The sequence below is a fragment of the Muscardinus avellanarius genome (assembly GCF_963383645.1).
Source record: "Muscardinus avellanarius genome assembly, chromosome: 19".
Lineage (NCBI taxonomy): Eukaryota > Metazoa > Chordata > Mammalia > Rodentia > Gliridae > Muscardinus > Muscardinus avellanarius.
In genome coordinates, this window is record NC_137805.1 from 43,369,593 (window position 1) to 43,391,022 (window position 21,430).

At 40.6% G+C, this 21,430-nt stretch overlaps 1 protein-coding gene across 8 annotated transcripts in view; it reads left to right on the top strand.

Annotated features, from left to right (window-relative positions):
* Window positions 1-21,430, top strand: part of RBM39 (RNA binding motif protein 39) — a gene marked incomplete at its 5' end in the record, with an annotated part of 50,456 nt that overhangs the window by 11,994 nt on the left and 17,032 nt on the right. For 3 of the 8 annotated variants that reach the window (XM_080716052.1, XM_080716053.1, XM_080716055.1), the window contains 8 exons: window positions 5,851-5,916; window positions 6,015-6,068; window positions 9,369-9,486; window positions 11,383-11,535; window positions 12,854-12,991; window positions 15,904-15,969; window positions 20,204-20,408; window positions 20,682-20,759. In XM_080716052.1, coding sequence (XP_080572178.1) covers window positions 5,851-5,916; window positions 6,015-6,068; window positions 9,369-9,486; window positions 11,383-11,535; window positions 12,854-12,991; window positions 15,904-15,969; window positions 20,204-20,408; window positions 20,682-20,759 — 878 coding nt within the window. The remainder of the gene's footprint in view (window positions 1-5,850; window positions 5,917-6,014; window positions 6,069-9,368; window positions 9,487-11,382; window positions 11,536-12,853; window positions 12,992-15,903; window positions 15,970-20,203; window positions 20,409-20,681; window positions 20,760-21,430) is intronic. The other 5 variants (XM_080716054.1, XM_080716056.1, XM_080716057.1 and 2 more) reach the window with 3 other exon arrangements.

Here is a 21,430-nt window from a genome sequence, read left to right on the forward strand (position 1 = left end):
ACCACGCCCAGCTATCCCGGCGTGGTGGCGCACGCTTGTAATCCCTGCGCTTGGGAGGCTGAGACAGGAGGATCTGACAGGTTTGAAGCCAGCCTCAGCTACTTAGTGAGGCTCTCAGCAACTTAGTGAGATCCTGTTTCCAAATAAAATATAAAATAGGTCTGGGAGTATAGCCCAGAGGTAGAACGCCTCTGGGTTTCACCCCAGTACCACCAAAAAAAATAAATAAATAAAAGGAATTTAAAGCCGGGCATGGTGGTACACACTTGTAATCCCAGCATGCTTGTAATCCCAGCATTCGGGAGACTGAGACCCAAGGATCGCGGTTCGCAGACAGCCTCAGCTACTTAGGCCTTCTGCAACTCATTGAGACCCTGTTTTAAAATAAAGAATAAAAAATAGTGCAGAGGCTGTAGATCAGAGGTCAAATGCCTCCGGGTTCCATCCCCAGACCCGCAGTGAATAAATAAATAAATAAATATAAAAGGAATTTAAGAGCAGGGAGTGATAATGGACTCTTGTAATTCCAATAATACTTGGGAGGTTGAGACAGGAGGATCTTAGGTTCCTGGCCAACCTCATCCACTTAGTGAGGCCTTAACAATTTGGTGAAACCGTTTTTTATAATTAATAAAAATGCTGAGATTACAGCCATGTATCACCACGCCCAGATAGATTATATATATTTTTTCTTTTGGTGGCACTGGGAATGAAACCCAGGGGGCATTCTACCTGTGAGTTAAACCCCCAGCCCATTTTTATTTATTTGTAAACTAAGTTTCAGAGGGCCTCACTAAGTTATCATGGCTGGGTTTGAACCTGCAATTCTCCTGTCTCAGCCTCCCAAGTACTGGGATTACAAGCATGTGCCACCAAGCCCACCTCATTACTGATATTATAATTGTTGCTTTTATTGAATGTTTAAAACTACCCTCAGGCTGGATGTGGTGGCGCAAGCTTGTAATCCCAGCATTCAGGAGGTGTAGACCAGAGGATAACAGTTCGTAAACAGCCTCAGCTACTTTGGCCCTTTATAACTCAGTAAAACACTGTCTCAAAAAATAAAAACACAAAAAATAGGACTGGCTACTTAGCTCAGTGATAGAATGCCCCTGAGTTCCATTCCAGGTACCACAAAAACAAAACAAAAAATACCCTCAGCAATTTAATGAGATACAGCAAAATCAGGAGACCCCCCTCTTTCAAAATAAAAATATAAAAGGGATTATACCAAGGCCCTCAGTTCACTCCCTAGCACTAAAATAAATAAATAAATAAGTAAATAAATAATGAATGTAATCTTATGATCTGTTCTAAAATACTCTCAAAACTTGTGAAACCAGCTGGGTTTGGTTGCTAATGCTTGTAATCCCAGCATTCTGGAGGCTGAGACTGGAGGATCACAGTTCACAGACAGCTTCAGCTACTTAGTGAGGTCCTCCGCAAAATAAAGAATAAAAAAATAGGGTGGGGTTATAGCTTGGAGGTTGAATGCCCCTGTGTTCCATCTCCAGACCTGCAAAAGAAAAAAAAAAGCTAGGCTTGATGGCACAGACTTGTAATTCCTGCATTTGAGAGGCTGAGACAGGAGGATCTCAAGTTTGCAGGCAGCCTCAACTACTTAAGCCCTTTGCAACTCAACTCAGTTAGATCCTCTTTTAAAATGAATAAAAATACTGCTGTGAAGTTGTAACTTGGAGATAGAATGCCCCTGAGATTCATTCCCGATACCATGAAACAAAACAAGAAAAAAAAAGGGCTGAGGTGCAGTCAGTTAGAATGCTCCTGGGTTTCAATTTCCACTAACATACAATAAAAATTTAAAATAAATTTTTTAGTACTGGGATCATAGATTATGGAAGTAAAATGTTGACTGGGTTTAGTCTTTAGTAGAACAGTAGAAAAATAAGGAAAGACCGGCATGGTGGCACATGCTTTTACTCCCAGAATTTGAGAGGGTGAGACAGAAGGACTGCTGTTTGAGGATAACCTCTGCTAAATAGGTCCTTTGCAACTCAGAAACTTGTATAAATCATCAGGTTCCACACCTAGGGTAGAGGAGGATTTGAATGCCTTCTCTCCGTTCCTGTCACTGATTGGGAAAGTTACTTCCTCTTTTGGAGCATCCATTTGTGCCTCTGTGAAATGACTGGTTAAGATTCTGGGTCTGCCGAGCTTGGTGGCACACGCTTTTGTAATCCTATATTTGGGAGGCTGAGACTGGAAGATTGTGGTTCGCGGACAGTCTCAGCTACTTAGTGAGGCCCTGTTTCAAAATAAAAAATAGGGCTGGGGGTGTGGCTCAGAGTAGAATACACTTGGGTTCCATCCCCAGTACTGGGGGGAAAGAAAAAAGAAAATAAAGAATGAAAAGTAAAGACACCAAATGTGGTTTCACTTATGTGATTCTAGCTCAAGGAAGAAGCAGGACAATGATTGTTGAAGGCAAACCGTAGAATAAAATTGCTCCTGGGAGCCAGCATGGCATCACATGCTTGCAGTTCCAGTACTTGGGAGGCCAAGAGAGGAGGTTTGCATGATTGCAGCTAGATTAATTTCGGTTCTCAGCAACTTAGACCCTGTTTCCAAATAAGAAAGAAAAGATGAAACTGGTGTGGTGGCAAATCTCTTGGCCAGCCTTATCTACTTAGTGAGGCTCTCTTACTTGGTGAGACTGTTTCAAAATAAAAAAATATCAGAGTCAGGCTTGGTGGCACACACTTGTAATCCCTATTCTTGAGAGTCAAAGACAAGGAGTATCATGGTTTTGAGGATAGCCTCAGTTACTTAGGCCCGCCCTCTGTAAACATAGTGAGACCTTGTTTCTAAAATGAAAAAAAAAAAAAATGGGGCTGGAGGTATAGCTTAGCTTCGATTCCATCTTCTGTACACACACAGAAAAGTAAAATATGAGGCCTGGTGTGGTGGCACATGCTTGTAATCCTAGCATTCGGGAGGCTGAGACCGGAGGATCGCGTTTTGTGGACAGTCTCAGCTACTTAGGCTCTCTGCAACGTAGACCCTGTTTCAAAATAGAGAGTAAAAAATAGGGCAGGGGGTTTGCTCAGGATTCAAATGCTCGTGGTTTCTATTCCCCGTCCTGCAAAAAAAAAAAAAAAGTATGTCTGAGGGTGTAGACTGGAGCCCATGGCTTCCATCCCTAGTACTATCAGAAGTAAAGGATAAAACTGTTGAATAACCATAATTGTATTACTCCTAGGATAAGACAGGAAGATTACAGGTTAGAGGACAGCCTCAGCAAGTAAGACCCTGTTCCAAAGGAAAAAGGCCTGGGAGTGTAACTCTGAGGTAGAATGCCCTAGGTTAGTGACAGCCTCAGCTAATTGGTGAAGTCCTCTGCAACTCAGGGAGACCTTATCTCAAAATAAACAATGAAAAATAGAGCTGTAAGTGTAGATCCAGAGGTAGAGTACCCTAGATTCCATTCTCAGTGTGACAAAACCAGATGAAAATTGGACATTGTAGCTCAGAGGTAGAATGCCCCTGGGTTCGAGCCATGTGTGGTGGTGTACACTTGTAATCCTAGTACTTGGGAGGCTGAAAAAGGAGGATCACGTAGGTTCAAAGCCAACCTCAGCTACTTATTAAGGCTCCCAGCAACTTAGACCCTGTTTCCAAATAAAATATAAAATAGGTCTGGGAGTGTAGCCTGGGGATAGAAGGCCCATGGATTTCATCCATGGCCATCACCACAACAAAAAAATGCCCCTAAGTTCAATCACCCAGGTCCCCAATAACAAAATAAAAATCAAGAAAGTTAATTTTTTTCTCTGGTACAGTATCTCATGTCTGATCCCAAAGAATTCAGAGGACAAGGCAGAATTGAGGCCATACTGCAGTTTAGTAAGAACCTCAGATCAAAAAAATTCTTTGAAGCCGGCCGTGGTGGCGCACGCTTGTAATTCACGCATATGGATGGCTCAGATAAGAGGATTCAGGTTCGCAGACGGCCTCAGCTACTATTTAGTGAAGCCCTTTGCTACTCAGAACGTGTTTCAAAATAAGTAATAAAAAATAGTTAGCCGGGCATGGTGGCGCACGCTTGTAATCCCCGCGCTTGGGAGGCAGAGACAGGAGGATCGCGCAGGTTCGAAGCTAGCCCCGCGCGCTGGCTTAGGAGACCCTGTTTCCAAATAAAAATGCAAAAATAGGTCTGGGAGTGTAGCCCGGAGGTAGAAGGGCTTCCAGGAACCCCAGTACCACCAAAAAAAAAAAAAAAAAATAGTACTAGGGGAGCCGGCGCACGCTTGTAATCCCAGCATTTGGGAGGCTGAGACCAGAGGATCGCGGTTCGCAGACAGCCTCAGCTACTTAGTGAGGCCCTCCGCAACTCAGTGAGACCCGGTTTCAAAAAAAAAATTGGGCAGGGCGTGTAGCTCTGAGGTTGAATGCCCCTGGGTTCCATCCCCAGACCCGCCAAAAAAAAAAAAAAAAAAAAATAGTACTTGGGGTGTAGCTCAAAGGTATAGAATGCCCACTGGGTTCCATTTCCGGTACTGCAAAGAAAATTTTTTTTGACAAAAATTCTGTATATTGTATGAGAATTGTGTGTGTGTGTGTGAGAGGGATATTTGAACGACCAAGAAAGGATTGGCAAATAGTGTTCTGGAATGTCAGCGATCAGGAATTTAAATATCCATAGTAACCATTAGATACACTTGACTAATTTGCATTTGGTATTAATAGTTATTCAAAATTATTATCTTAATGTGGATACACCTATTTTATTTATTTTTTTGTGGTACTGAGAATGGGACCCAGGGGTATTCTTCCTCAGAGCTACACCCCCTAGCCCTATTACTTATTTTGAAACGGGGTCTTACTAAGTTGCAAAGGGCCTCACTTAGGTTGTCCTCAAACCAAGATCCTCATGACTGAGCCTCCCAAATGCTAGGATTATAAGTGTGCCTTACCATGCCTGGCTTGATATGTCTATTTTAAATTTTAGGAATATATTTATTAGCACATAATTTAAATATTTATAAAGCCATATGTGATGGTGCACGCTTGTAACCCCAGTACTTCAGAGGCTGAGACAGGAGGATCACAGGCTCAAAGCCTCAGTAGCTAAGTGAGCCTCTCGAAACTTAGACCCTGTTTCCAAATAAAATATAAAATAGGTCTGGAGGTGTCGCTCTATGTAGAATGCCCTTAAGTTCTAACTGCAGTACCACACACACAAAAAAAAGTTATAGATGGGAAAGAAGTGTGAGCATTTTTAGAATCTTATGAAATTTGAAGCCAGGTATGATAGTGCATGCTTGTTAATGCTAGTACTTGGGAGGAAGCGACAGAAGGATTGCAGGTTGAAGGACAGCCTAAGTAAGTAGTGAAACTAATCGATTTAGACCTTTTTTCAAAATAAAAATAAAACCGGTTGTGATGGTGCAAACTTGTAATTCAAGCATTTGGGAGGCCGATACCTGAGGATCGTGGTTCGCAGATAGCCTCAGCCACTTACTGAAGCCCTCTGTAACTTAGTGAGACCCTGTTTCAAAATAAAGAATATAAAAAAATAGGGCAGGAGGTGTAGCTCAGAGGTAGAATACACTGGGTTCCATCCCCAGACTCGCAAAAAGCAAAATAATAAAAATAAAAGGTAGGACTGGGTGTATAGTTTAGAGATAGATTGCCCCTGGTACCTTTCAGTTGGATAAACAAGGCCTGGATTAGCATTAAGGTTTTCTAAATCTTTTTGTTCTTTCTTAAGAACTTTGTAACAATTTGAGAAGCCCCTAAACTATGTTAAACTTGCTGGAGAGCACATGAATGCTATCTTAGCAAGACCCTAAACCCTGTAACTAGTATAATTTTGTTTTTCCTTTTTAGCTCCGGACCAAAATTTAACAGTGCCATCCGAGGAAAGATTGGGTTGCCTCATAGCATCAAATTAAGGTTTTTAAACATACTTCTGAATTGATTAAATTGTTTTTCAAGGAACTAATGTGATGTACTTTGTTTGGATAAACTTCTGAAACTTTCTAACTTTACAGCAGACGACGTTCCCGAAGCAAAAGTCCGTTCAGAAAAGACAAGAGTCCTGTGAGGTAGCTTTCTTTCATTTTTTTTTCTGTTAATCATGTAGCTTTTGTAAAGTTTTGCAAAGAGAAAAGTGCTACCACAATTTATACTACTGTTAATTTTAACAAGAGTAACTTTTAAATATTTGTTTCCTGGTACTAGTATAATTTTTACAAATGTGTGATTTTGTGAGTTTTTTGAATAGTTTTAATTATAATCGAAAAGAATAGTATGTTATTTTTGTGTATACAAACTATGTGTCATGATGGCATAGGAATTTAAATAGCCATAGTTAACATTAGATACACTTGACTAATTTGCATTTGGTATTAATACTGAGTTGATCAGAATTCAAAATAGCCATATGTAAGCATGAAACAGGATTAAACATTCGAAGCCCTCTACAACATGGTTAGACCCTGTTTTCAAAATAAAGAATAAAGCCAGGCATGGTAGCGCACGCTTGTAATCCCTACCATTTGGGAAGCTGAGGCAGGAGGATGGCAAAGTTTTGAGCCAGCCGCAGCTACTTAGTGAAGCTCTCAGCAAGTTAGTGAGAACTGGTTTTCCAGAAAAATATAAAATAGGTCTGGAAGTATAGCCGAGAGGTAGAAAAGCCCCTGGGTTCCACCCCCAGTACCACAAAAAAAAAAAAAAAAAAAAAAAAAGAATGTGGGCCGGGGGTGATGTAGCATGTTTGTAATCGTATCATTTGGGAGGCTGAGATAGGATTGCAGATTCGTGGCCAGCCTCTGTTACTTGTGAGAGGCCCTCCATAATTTAGTGAGACCCTGTTTTAAAATAAAGAATAAAATAGGGCGGGATGTAGTGCCGAGGTAGAATGCTCCTGGATTCAATCACCAGTGCTACAAAACACACAGCTTGTTGGCACATGTTAGGGATCCCAGTACTTGGGAGGCTTAGGCATGAGGATCTGGGGTCGCCAGCAACCTCAGCTACTTAGTGATGTCCTCCTCAACTTAGTGAGACCCTGTTTCCAAATAAAGAATAGAAAATAATGCCGGTTCTATAGCACAGGGATAGAATGCCCCTGGGTTCCATCCTTAGTACCGAAAAAAAAAAAAGGATAAAAGTAATAAAGAGTAAAAAATGGGACTGGAGTGAACAGGTTGGGGCAGAATTCCCTAGTTTCCATCGACAGTATCATAAATGCGTGGAAAAAAATAATAAAAAAGCAAAACTAGGCCTGGAGTTAATAGCTCAGAGACAGAATTTATGCCCCTGAGTTCCATCCTTCATTCACTGAAAAAAGAAATAGCCTTGTAAGAAAGGAGTTAATAGCTCAGAGACAGAATTTATGCCCCTGAGTTCCATCCTTCATTCACTGAAAAAAGAAATAGCCTTGTAAGAAAATATTTGATTCCTCCGGTTCATAATTTCTAGTGTGTTTCTTCTGATAAAAAGCTTAGCTGGGCATGGTGGCGCTTTTGGGAGGCTGAGACAGGAGGATTGTGTAAGTACGAGCCAGCCTTGCTGTATTAAGAGACCCTGTTTCTAAATAAAATATAAAATAGGTCTGGGAGTGTAGCAGGAGGTAGAAGGCCCCTGGGTTCCATCCCAAGTACCACCAAAAAAAAAGATTATTCTCAGAATTTTACTGAATTGGATTAATCTGTGTCTTAGGTTTTGAGGGTTTTGATGCATTATTTTCTGATTCAGTAAATATAACACTTTTCAGTTTTGGTTTAAGACGTATTTTTTTTATATGATAGAGATCGTTGCTGACATTTCTGCCTTCTTTCAAAAGAACTTTTTATCACCGTGCGTGGTGGCACATGCTTGTAATCCCCGTGCTTGGGAAGTAGAGACAGGAGGATTGCGCAGGTTCGAAGCCAGCGTGACCTGTTTCCAAATAAAAATGTATAAAAATAGGTCGGGGAGTGTAGCCTGGAGATAGAAGGGTTTCCAGGAACCGCAGTACCACCAAAAAAGAAAAAAGAAAGAAACTTTTGAATTTTAATTTCATCATGTTATTTGGATTGTTATACTAATATTGTAAATTTTTAGGATTTGATGAAAGTATTAATGGTTTTGATATTTCTCTTGCCTGGCATGGTATTACACAGCTATAATCTCAGTGCCTGAGATAGGGAGACTCTAAACAAACTAGTGAGATCCTGTTTGAAAAATTAAACCGTAAAACATTTTTGTTTTGTGTTACTAAAAACTCTCAGATTGAGCCGTGTGAGGTGGTGCATGCTTGTAATCCCTGTGCTTGAGAGCCAGAGACAGGAGGATCGCCCATGTTCTAAGCTAGCCTTGCTGGCTTAAGGACCCTTTTTCCAAACAAAATATAAAATAGATCTGGAAGTGTAGCCTGGAGGTAGAAGGGTTCCCCCCCAATACCACCAAAAAAAAAAAAAAAAAAACCTCTCAGTTTGAGCCATGTGTGGTGCACACATTTGTAATCCCAGCATTTGGGAGCCTGAGATAGGACTATTTTCAAGGACATCTTTTAATTAGTGAGGCACTTTGCAACTAATTGAGACCCTGTTTCAAGTTACAGAATAAAAAATAGGGCATAGAGCCGGGCGTGGTGGCGCACGCTTGTAATCCCCGCGCTTGGGAGGCGGAGACGGGAGGATCGCGCAGGTTCGAAGCCAGCTGTGCTGGCGTAAGAGACCCTGTTTCAAAAATATAAAATAGGTCTGGGAGTGTAGCCCGGAGGAAGGAGGGCTTCCAGGAACCCCAGTACCACCAAAAAAAAAAAAAAATAGGGCATAGAGTGTATAGCTCAGGTAGAATGTCCCTAGGTTCCATTCCAATAGCACAAAATAAAACAAAAAAACTCTGTTCTCATTTTCTGAATCTGGTTTAGCTTTCAGCAACTTAGTGAGACCCTGTTTCCCAATAAAGTATAAAATAGTTCTGATAGGCTGGGCGTGGTGGCGCACACTTGGGAGGCGGAGACAGGAGGATCACGCAGGTTCAAAGCCAGCCGCGCACGCTGGCTTAGGAGACCCTGTTTCCAAATAAAAAAAGTAAAAATAGGTCTGGGAGTGTAGCCCGGAGGTAGAAGGGTTTCCAGGAACCCCAGTACCACCAAAAAAAAAAAAAAAGTTCTGATAGTATAACCCAGAGGTAGAAAAGCCCCTGGATTCCACCCCCAGTACCACTAAATAAATAAAAGAATTGATTTACACTGAGTTCTCCATTTTCATATAGGTTTTGAAAATGACTTGGAAAAAGGCAAATACTAATTTTGATAAACATTTTATCCTTTTTAATCAACAACAGTGTACTTTAAGATGCTACTTTAAACGAATGAATTACAATGTTAATTTTGTGTTCTTTACTCTTGTCAGAGAACCTATCGATAATCTAACACCTGAGGAAAGAGATGCGAGGACAGTTTTCTGCATGCAGCTGGCAGCAAGAATTCGACCAAGGGATTTGGAAGAATTTTTTTCTACAGTAGGAAAGGTAACAGTCTATTTAGGGGAGGTCAAGTAAGTGGAAATTGGGGGACTTTAAGAAATATATCAGCGGATTTGGGCTTAAAGGTGTTTGCCTATAATCACAGTACTTGAAAGACTTGCAGGTTCAAGGAAATCATCACCAAGTAGTATGAGATTCTCATCAGTTTAAAATAAAAATAAAAAAATAGAGCTGGTGCCGGGCATGGTGATGGAAGCTTGGAATCCCAGCATTTGGTAGGCTGAGACCTTTGCAACTCACTGAGACCCTGTTTCAAAATAAAAAATAAAAACGAAGCTGTAGTTTGTAACATAGAGTGCTCTTGTGTTCAGGTCCTAACCACACACACACACTAAGAACCCAGAAATTGTTGTAAAATTGGACTTTTTTGTTGTACTAGGGATGTAATCCAGGGGTGTGGTACCTCCGAACTACACCCACAGCCCTAATCTTTAGTGTTTTCTTTTTTTTTCTTTTCTTTTTTTTTTTTTTTGGTGGTACTGGGGATGGAACCCAGGGGCCCTCCATCTCTGGGCTATACTCCCAGACCTATTTTATATTTTATTTGGAGACAGGGTCTCTTAAGCCAGCTGAGGCTGGCTTCGAACCTGCACGATTCTCCTGTCTCGCCCAACTAGTCTCTTTATTTTTGAAACAGGGTTTCACTGAGTTGCGAGGAGCATCGCTAAAAATCTGAGGTTGTCCATGAACCGCGGTCCTATGGTCTCTGCCTCCAGAATTCTGGGATTATAAGCGTGTGCCACCACTCCCAGCAAAATTGGACTCTTTAACTCTTCATTGCTTTTATTTATTTTTATTATTATCATTATTTTTTGGTGGTACTGGCATTACTGGAAACCTTTTCTACCTCCGGGCTACACTCCCAGACCTATTTTTATACAGGGTCTCTTAAGCCAGCGCAGCTAGCCTCGAATCTAGCGATTCTCCTGTCTCAGCCTTCCAAATGTGGGGATTACAAGTGTGTACCACTACTTCTGGTTGCTTTTATTTTTTTGTTTTGATTTGTGTTGGTATTAAGGATTGAACTCAGTGATAACATATCTTTTATCCCCATGTCTGGGCTATATACTCCCAGACCTGTTTTTTTATTTTTATTGGGTAACAGGGTCTGTTAAGCCAGCAAGGCTGGCTTCGAACCTGCATGATCCTCCTGTCTCCGCCTCCCAAGCATGGGGATTACAAGCGTGCGCCACCACACCTGGCTTCATTTTTTATTTTGTTTTTGATATGGTCTCACTAAATTCTTGCCTCCCTATGTGCTGCAAATAGATTCAAACCTGAAATTCTTTCGTCTTCCAAAGCCACTGGGGTTAAGGCTATGTCCACCATGTCCAGCTAAAAATTTACTGGCTAGCCAGGCGTGGTGGCGCGCGCTTGTCATCCCCGCGCTTGGGAGGCAGAGACAGGAGGATCGCGCAGGTTTGAAGCCAGCCGCGCTGGCTTAGGAGACCCTGTTTCCAAAATGAAAATGTAAAAATAGGTCTGGGAGTGTAGCCCCGAGGTAGAAGGGCTTCCAGGAACCCCAGTACCACTAAAAAAAAAAAAAAAAAAAAAAAATTTACTGGCTTATTGTGGGATTGTTCTGGCAATTGAACCCCTAGTGTCACACATGAGCAGAGGGTCTCACTAAGTAGCTGAGGCTGTCTATGAACTGGGATCCTCCAGTCTCGGCCTCTGGAATGCTGGGATTACAAGTGTACGCCATTGCACTCATCTTAGCCCAAAATAAAAATAATTTAAATTTTTAGGAGTGTTACTTTCTTTGCTGTTCTAACATTAGTGTACCTCTTAAGTTTTAAAATAATTACATATAAGTAGCTTATAATGGATTATTCATGAAAACAAATGAACAAATACGTATTTTCTTTTTTTTTTTTTTAGGTTCGAGATGTGAGGATGATTTCTGATAGAAATTCCAGGCGATCAAAAGGAATTGCTTATGTGGAGTTCGTCGATGTAAGCTCAGTGCCTCTAGCAATAGGATTAACTGGCCAACGAGTCTTAGGGGTGCCAATCATAGTACAGGCATCGCAGGTAATTTTTTTCTTCCCTATGAATGGTTCATTAATCTTGGAAAAACCTTGTTAAATAGTTTACAACTATAGCTTAGACTGGCCTCTAACCACACTCCTTTTGTCTCAGCCTCCCAAATGCAGGGATTACAAGCGTGCGTCACCATGCTTGGCTCCAAACTCTTTTTTACTTTTTATTTTAAAACAAGAGTCTCACTATTTTTCAGGGCCTTCACTAAGTATTTGAGGCTGTTAACCAATTGTGACCCTTCCCAAGTACTTGGATTACAAGCGTATGCCACCATGACCTGCCACAAACTTAATTTCAGTAAAGGCTGCAAACATAGATAATCTTGTCTCAGCCTCTAAGTATTTGGATTAAAAGAGTACACCACCACTCCCAGCTTATTTTCTATGTGGAAACAGCCTTGCTCAGTTGCTTAGAGCCTTTCTAAGTTATCCAGGCTAGCTTTGGGCCTTGTTTAAGCCTGTCACGTAATGGAATTGCCACACCTGACTTGACCTAATGTCTTTTTATTATTGATTTTACTTAGTATTGATTATATTTGCTCAACCTAAGAATTGAATATTGGCAGTACTGTGGGTTGGACCCAGGGGGATTCTACTATACCCTCAGTCCTAAAGGGGCCTACTAAGTAGCTTAGGCTCTCCAAGAACTGCTATGGATGGACCCTGGAGGTAGAATGCCCCTGGGTTCCATCCACAGTACCTCAAAAAAAAAAAAAAAAAACACAAACAAACAAACAAAAAAAAACTGCAGTCCTCCTGTCTCAGCCTCCCATGTACTGGGCTTATAACCGTGCGCCTCCACTCCCAGATGCTTGAATATATTTTCTATAGACATTTAAAAATTTTTTTACAACATTTGGAATTTTAGCCTTTATTTTTTTCAATCTTTTTTGCGGGTCTGGGGATGGGATCCAGGAGTATTCGAACGCTGAGCTGTATCCTCTGCAACAGGGTCTCACTAAGTTGTTGAGAGCCTCACTAAGTAGCCTTACTAAGAGGAATTTAAGCTATATCCTCAGCCCTAAAGGGGCCCACTAAGTAGCTGAGGCTCTCCATGAACTGCTAGTGATAGAGCCCGGAGGTAGAATTCCCGTGTTTCATCCCTTTCTTCGAACCTGTGTGATCCTCCTGTCTCTGCCTCCCAAGTGCTGGGATTACAAGGGTGGGCTACCATACCCAGCTATATAATATCTGTTAATGTCTTGTCTTCTGTTCATCAATGTTTATGTTTCTGTGTACTTTGTCATTGAGTATAGCTTGGTATAACTTTGTATTAGTGGTTTATGATATGGACTTTGTTTTATTTGTAGGCTGAAAAAAACAGAGCTGCAGCTATGGCAAACAATTTACAAAAGGGAAGTGCTGGACCTATGAGGCTTTATGTGGGCTCTTTACACTTTAATATAACCGAAGATATGCTGCGGGGGATCTTTGAACCTTTTGGAAGAGTAAGTCTACGATAACAAATATGTTCTTTATCAAAGTGGAATGATAATTTATGTGATTATTTTGTATATCTGATTAGTTATGTTTCTTTGTGATTAATTTGGAGTGGTGGTTTTGGGAGTTTTTTGGTCAAAATTTGGATTAAGATATATTTGTTTGAAGCCGGGCGTGGTGGTACACACTTATAAACTTGTAATCCCAGCATTCGGGAGGCTGAAACTGAAGGATCGCGGTTCGAGAACAGCCTCAGCTACTTAGGCCCTCTGCAACTTAGTGAGACTCTGTTTCAAAATAAAGTATAAAAAAATAGGGCAGGGGGTGTAGCTTTGAGGTCAAATGGCCCTGGGTTCCACCCCCAGACTCGCAAAAAAAAAAAAAAAAAGATATATTTGTTTGATTTATGCATGGTGGCATAGGCTTGCATTCCTAGTACTTAGGAGCCTAAGACCAGCTCCTAAGTTTGAAGGCAGCTGCCTCAGTAATTTAGTGAGGCTGTCGATAACTTAATGACAGAATCTCTTTCAAAATAATAAAATAATAAAGTGCTGTGGATGTAACCCAGAGGTAGAATGCCCCTGGGTTCATTCTTCAGTACCAAACATATCCACACCCAATTAATCTTAAGTATAAATAAAAAATAAAAGTAAGCTGGGCATGTTGGCACACTCTTGTATTTCAGTACTTTGAAGGATGAACTGGTTTGTGGCCAGCCTCAGCTACCTAGGCCCTCTGCAACTTAGGCCATATTTCAAAATGCAGAATAAAAAATTGGGCTGGGGATGTAGCTCAGAGGTAGAATGACGCCTTTGAGTTCGATCCTCAGTATTGCGCGCGCGCACACATACACACACAGTGCATTTTGACCTGGAGCATATTATGGTTGTTTAAACACAAACACACACACACACACACACACACACACACACACACACACACACACACACACACACACACACACACACCCCTCCTACCCACCCCTGGAGCATATTATGGTTGTTTATGGGACATTTTTTTCTGTGTTGTGTTTTACATGATTCTTAACCCAGGGCCATTGTACCTTCAATCCACATTCTTCACCACCTCATCAATTTTTTTTTATCGTTAATAAGGTTTTATTAATGTTTTGATTTCCTTACTGAGTCACTGAGACTGGCTTTAAATCTGTGATTCTTTTATTTCACTCTTCCAAGTACTGCAATAATAATCATGGGCCACTTTGCCTCGTTGGCACTCTACCTGTTACACACAGAGACTTTTTTTTGGTACTGGGGATAGAATCTAAGGTTTTTCTGCCTTCGGGCTGTACTCCCAGGCCTATTTTATATTTTGTTTGGAAACAGGGTTTCCCTAAGTTGCTGAGAGCCTAACAAATTAAGTAGCTGAGATTGGCTTCAAACCTTGTGTGAATCCTCCAGTCTTACTCTCCCAAGTCTGGGATTAACAAGCATGCACCACTTCGCTCTGCTCAACACCCAAGTCATTTTTTTTACACCCAAGTCATTTTTATGTTTTGTTTGAAAAAGTTTGCTGAGGCTAGTATCCAACTTGAATTCCTCCTGTCTCAGCCTCTGAAGTATTGGGATGCATAGTATGCTTAGATAATGAATATTTTTGTACTGAAACTTTAGGGTTTGTAGATAGGCTTTTTCTATTAAATTGAGAAAAGTTTTGTTTTTTCCATGTGGTCCTTGTTTTACAATAGATACTTATTTTGTAATTAGTGTTAAAATTACAGCTGTTATTATTTGAACAATTCATTTTGTACCAGGAAATGAAAATATTGCTAGTATATACATTGTTCTTGGGTACATTGTATTCTTGACATATGCCCCATGACTTTTATTTTTCTTTCTCAATACTAGCGATTACATTGAGGAACATTTTATTTCTGAGCTACATCCCTATTCTGGTTTTTTTGTTCTTCATTTTGAATAAGTGTCTTCACTAAATTGTAGAAAGCTTCACTAAGCTGAGGCTGACTGGAAACGTCGAGTCCTGTTTCTGCTTCCCAAGAACTAAGATTAAAAGCATACACCAACACTCCTGGCTTCCCCAGACTTATTTATTTATTTTTTTGTGGTACTAGGGATGGAACCCGGGGCATTTTAACTGAGGTACACCTTTATCCTTATATTTTATTCTTTATTTTGAAACACGATCTCAGTGAATTTTGGAGGGCCTCACGACATAGCTGAGGTTGTCCTCAAACCTTTATCCTCGCATCTCAGCCTCCCAATTACTGGGATTACGAGCGTGTGCAATCAAATCTGGCTTACACATTATTTTGAAAAAGGGTCTGGCAGCCGGGTGTGGTAGCGCATGCTTGTTTTATTTTCAAATAGTTTTCAAATAGGCTCTCAGGTTGCTGAGGCTGGTCATGAACCTGCGATCCTCCTAAGTACTGGGACTTTTTTTTTTTTTTTTTTTTTGCGAGTATGGGGTTGGAACCCAGGGGCATTCAACCTTCGAGCTACAACCCCTGCTCTATTTTTATTCTTTATTTTGAAACTGGGTCTCAATAAGTTGCAGAGAGCCTCACTAAGTGGCTGAGGCTGTCCGGGAACCGCCATCCCACGGGCTCAGCCTCCCGAATGTTGGGATTATAAGCATGTTCCACCATACCCGGCGTGGTTCAGGCTTTTTGTGATCCCAGCATTGGGAGGCTGAGACAGAAAGAAGGATTCAAGTTTCAGCCAGCCTTAAAGCTACTTAGTGGTGAGGCCCTCTGCTACTCAAACTAAAGTGTCACAAATAGGGCTTGGGGTGTAGGTTGGAGGTAGAATAATACCTCTGGACTCAATTCCTGGTACCGCAGAAAGAAAACTGATAAATCATGTCTCAATGAATAAAATATTTTTGCCCTTTTTCTTTTGAATGATGTAATAATATGTAAAATTTAAACATTTTATTTTAGATTGAAAGTATCCAGCTGATGATGGATAGTGAAACTGGTCGATCTAAGGGATATGGATTTATTACGGTAAGCAAATATTATTAATATTACTGTATAACTTAACTTTTTTTTTTTTTTTTTTTTTGCAGATCTGGGGTGGAACCCAGAGGTAATCCACCTCTGAGCTACACTGTCTGCCCAATTTTTTATTCTTTATTTTGAAACCGGGTCTCACTGAGTTGCAGAGGGCCTCACTAAGTAGCTGAGGCTGTCTGCATCGCTGGCTTCAAACCTGTGCAATCCTTCTGTCTCGGCCTCCCAAATGCTGGGGTTACAAGGGTGCGCCACCACGCCCAGCTTAACTTCATCTTAATATAATAGAATTATACTGCTTTGGGATTTAAGGTACTAAGTATTTTCAAAGATTTTTCCCTTGCCCCTCAGTACTAGGGATGGAACGGAGAGGGATTCTACCTACATGCTAAAACCTTTTTTCTATTTATTTATTTGTTTGTTTGTTTGTTTGTTTGTTTGTTTGTGGTACTGGGGGTGGAACACAGACACTTTCTACCTCCAGGTATACTCCCAGACCTATTTTTATATTTTATTTGGAAATGGTCTCACTAAGTTGCTGAGAGCTTCTCTAGCTTTCAAAATTTTTAAATTAGGCAGTGGGCATTCGGTTCTTTTTTGATGCTAAGGATTGAACCCAGAGGTATTCTATTGTGTTTCTCCCTGGGTGAGGTGGCGCACCCTTGTAATCCCCACACTTGGGATGCGGAGACAGAAGGATTGCGCAGGTTCGAAGCCAGTGGTGCTGGCTTAAGAGACCCTGGTTCCAAACCAAATAAAAAAAGTATAAAATAGGTCTGGGAGTGTAGCCCTGAGGTAGAAAGGTTTCCAGGAACCCCAGTACCAAAAAAAAAAAAAGTTTCTCTAAGCCAGGTGGTGCATGCTTGTAATCTCAGCATTTGGGAAGCTGAGACTGGAAAATCATGGTTTGAGTACAGCCTCAGCTACCTAGTTGAGGCCCTTTGTAATTCAGGCACTCTTTCTTTTTTGCGGGCCTGGGGATGGAACCCATGGGCATTTAACCTCTGAGCTACACCCCCAACCCTATTTTTTATTCTTTACTTTGAAACAGGGTCTTACTGAGTTGCAGAGGGTCTCAATATGTAGCTGAGGCTCTCTGTGAACCATGATCCTCCTGTCTCAGCCTCCCAAATGCTGGGATTACAAGCATGCACCACTGTGCCCGGCTAAAAAATCCCTTCTTAAAGGACAGCATTAATCTTCATATTTGCAAAGGCTGGGTCAGTTTTATATATTTTTCATGAGAGAAAAGACACCATCCTAAGCTGATTTCCCCTCAAAATTCTCCCAGGACCTGGCGGCATTAGTTTTTTTTCTCTTAATTTTTTATTTTTATTTTATTTATTTTTGTGTTACTGGGGGTGAAACCCAGAGGCCTTCTGCTTCCCATTATATTTTATTTGGAAACAGGGTCTCAATAAGTAGCTGAGTGCCTCACTAAGTAAGTTAGGCTGCCTTTGAACCTGCGCAATCCTGTCTCAGCATCCCAAGCAGTGGGATTACAAGCATTCGCCATGTCTCAGCCTCCTGAATGCTGGGATTACAAGCTTGTCTCATCACGCCCGTCTTCTTTTTTTTTTTTTTTTTTAAATGGGTCTGGGGATGGAACCCAAGGGCATTTGACCTCTGAGCCACATCCCCTTCCTTAATTTTTTTTTTATTCTTTATTTTGAAACAGGGTCTCATTAAGTAGCTGAGGATGTCTGCGAACTGGGATCCTTAAGTTTCAGCCTCTCGAATGCTGGGATTACAAGCGTGCACCACCATGCCAGGCCCGGCTCTTAATTTATTATTGAAACAGTATAGAAAGGTTGCTAAGGGTATTTAACTTGCAGAGATTATCTTTGAACCTGATACATTTCCTAGCTCACCTTCCCTAGTATTGGGCATCAACAGAATTGCCTAAGGAGACAATACTTTGTGTGTGTGAGACAGAGAGATTGATTGATTTTGGGCTCGGGTATATTTCTACCTCTGAGCTATATCTATAGCCCTACATTATTTTTATTTTTATTTGAAAACAGGTTCTCACTAAGTTGATGAGAGTCTCACAACTTGATGAGGTTGTCTGCAAACCTTCCATTCTCCTCTTAGTTTCTAAGTATTGGCGCTATAGATTTTTTTGCTACCATGCCATGATTATTACAAGTTCTTTTAAAGGAATTTTTGGTGCCGGGCATGGTGGCGCACGCTTGTAATCCCTGTGCTTGGGAGTCAGAGACAAGAGGATGGCGCAGGTTCAAAGCCAGCCACACTGGCTTTTAAGAGACCCTGTTTCCAAATAAAAATATAAAAATAGATCTGGGAGTGTAGCCCGTAGGTAGAAGGTTTTCAAGAAACTCTAGTACCACCAAAAAAGGGGGGGGAAGGATTTTTTTGGATTCTGTTATATTTACAATTTTTTTTTGTATGTTATAATTAATTTCAGGTCTGAAATAATATCATAGCAGTCCATTCCTAAAAGCCTTATCAAGTAGCTGCTGGATTCATTGTGAACAGATGTATTTTTCTTTCTATTTGGGAGGAACTTTATAGTGCTAGGATTCTCATGAATCCTGTGCTATCAGATCTTTGATTTTGCTTTTGCTTTTCGGGCATTATTTCCCATGGTTTGGCTACATTCTTTTTGTACAATATATGTGGACATATTTGCTTTCTCACAATTCTAACAAATACCCAGAGGCTATGTACCTCGGGGCTATACTCGCAGACCTATTTTATACTTTATTCGGAAACAGGGTCTCACTTAAGATGCTGAGAGCATCACTTAGTAGCTGATGCCGGCTTTGAATCTGTGTGATCCTCCTGTTTCAGCCTCCCAGGTACTAGGATTACAAACTTGCGCCATCACGCCCGGTGAAACAATGTTTTAAACGATGCAGAACAAAACACAACAGTACAAAGAATGCATGTGAATTCTTGTCACTGAAAACTGATCACTTTAAAAAGCGTAATGGAAATGTAATCTTTTATGAATCTTATGCAGATCACAAAAAAGTCAAGATTCAACTACCTTGGAAAGCTATATAATGAACAGATAGTGAAACCATTAGTAGGGCCTGATTTTTTTTTTTTTTTAATGTGGTACTGGGGATTCAATCAAGAAAATCAATTTGCTTTTGAATTCCACCATCAACCTTTTTTGTTTTTTCAGTATATGCTAAGCCCTATTATTTATATATTGATTTGTTTGGTTTGTTTGTGTAATTCATTTATTTTGCAGTACCTGGGATGGAGTCCCCCAGGGGCATTCTACCTGTGAACTACATTCTCGTGCCATTTATTTATTTATTTATTTATTTTGGACACTGGGATCGAAACCCTGTAGCATTGTATTTTTGAGCTATACTCCCAGCCATACTTTTTCTTTTTCTTTCTTTTTTTTTTTTTAGGTGTAGGGATAGAACCCAGTGGTGTTGGACTTCAGAGCTACACCCCCTGCCCTATTTTTTATTCTTTTTTTTGAAACAAGGTCTCACTGAGTTGCAAAAGGGCCTCTCTTAGTAGCTGAGGCTGTCCGTGAATTGCAATTCCGTCTCAGCCTCCCAAATGCTCGGTTACAAGCTTGTGCCACCACGCCGGGCTCCTACTTTTTTTAGTGTCTTATTTGTTTGTTTTCGTACTTGGGGTGGAACTCAGGGTCTTTCTAACTCCGGGCTATACTCCCAGGCCAAGTTATACTTCCAGACTTCTTTTATGTATTATTAGGAAACAGGGTCTCTCTAAGTTGCCCATAGCCATACTAAGCTGATGAGGCTGGCTTCAAACCCGTGGTCGTCCTCTCTCAGCCTGTCAAGTACTGGGAGTATAATCGTACACCACCATTTCCTGCTTGTATCTGTTTATTTTCTAATCAAATCTTGTACACTGTTACATACCTTTTTTTTTTTTTTTTTTTTTGCCGTATCGGGGATGGAACATGGGCATTCTACCCCCGAAATATACGTAGCCCTAATTTTTATTCTTTAGTCAGAAACAGGATCTCAGTGAGTATCAGAGGGCCTTACTCTCTAAGTAGCTGAGGCTGTCTGCAAACCATCATCCTCCTGTCGCGGCATCTCCAGTATTGGGATTACAAGTGTGTGCCTCCATTACTGTAATTTTGACTTTATATCCTCTGAGTATCTATCTAGTATTTCTGCTCTTGCATCATTTTAATGAGTAGCTATTTTATCATAGTCGTGCATGTATATAAATTAATATATTGTACTCTTTCTTCCCCTCATAGTTTTCTGACTCAGAATGTGCCAAAAAGGCTTTGGAGCAACTTAATGGATTTGAACTAGCAGGGAGACCGATGAAAGTTGGTCATGTTACTGAACGTACAGATGCTTCTAGTGCTAGTTCGTTTTTGGATAGTGATGAACTGGAAAGAACTGGAATTGATCTGGGAACAACTGGTCGTCTCCAGTTAATGGCAAGGCTTGCAGAAGGTACGTTTTTCTGTGTTACGCATATTTTATTTAGTGTTGAAAAATAAGGGTAACTGGAGGGAAGGATTTTTGTCTATGAAATTATTATTTTAGCTCAGAATAAATTATGTAACTTAAAGTTGTGATGGAGTTTATATTATGGTGTATATTTAGATATAGTTGTCATACACTTTATTTGTAGTATCAGTCTGGTACCAGGAATACTATATACTCAGAAGAACTTCTCTCTGCTGTTCGCATAGTAAAGCATTTTCAACCTTTTCTTTTGAACAGGTACAGGTTTGCAGATTCCACCAGCAGCACAGCAAGCTTTACAAATGAGTGGCTCTTTGGCATTTGGTGCTGTGGCAGGTAGGAATTGAATCTTTTCTAATTTGAAATCCTTTTTTCATCTAATTCGAAAATTTGCCAAATTTTTGTATTCAAAAGGACTAACTGAGAATTCAATTCATCAAGTACTTTTACCATAATAATTTCTAAAGTTCTTGTAAGGAACTCTTAATTTAAAATAGAAATGTTCCTTTAATCCAAATAAGCTATCAGGTTAGTTTGAGAACCTCTATGTTTATATTTAGTTGGAATTGACAAAATCAGGTCTTTCTTGGGGTGGGGGTGGATACTGCTTACTGAATTCAGGCCCTCTACTGTTTAGTAACATGCAAATCCTTATTTTGTGTGGTTTTTTATTGTTTGGTTGGGTTTTTGTTTTTTTTTTTTTTTTTTGCGGGTCTGCAGGTGGAACCCAGGGGCATTCAACCTCTGCGCTATATCCCCTGCCCAATTTTTTATTCTTTATTTTGAAACAAGGTCTCAGTTGCAGAGGGCCTCACTAAGTAGCTGAGGCTGTCTGTGAACTGCGATCCTTAGGCCTCTGCCTCCAGAATGCTGAGAATACAAGTGTGCGCCACCACTCCCACCTTGGTTTTTTAATTTTAAAACAGGGTCTTAAAAAGTTGATGAGGCTGGCATATACCTTTGATCCTATTTGTCTTAGCCTCCCAGCTAGGGGATTCTAGACAGGT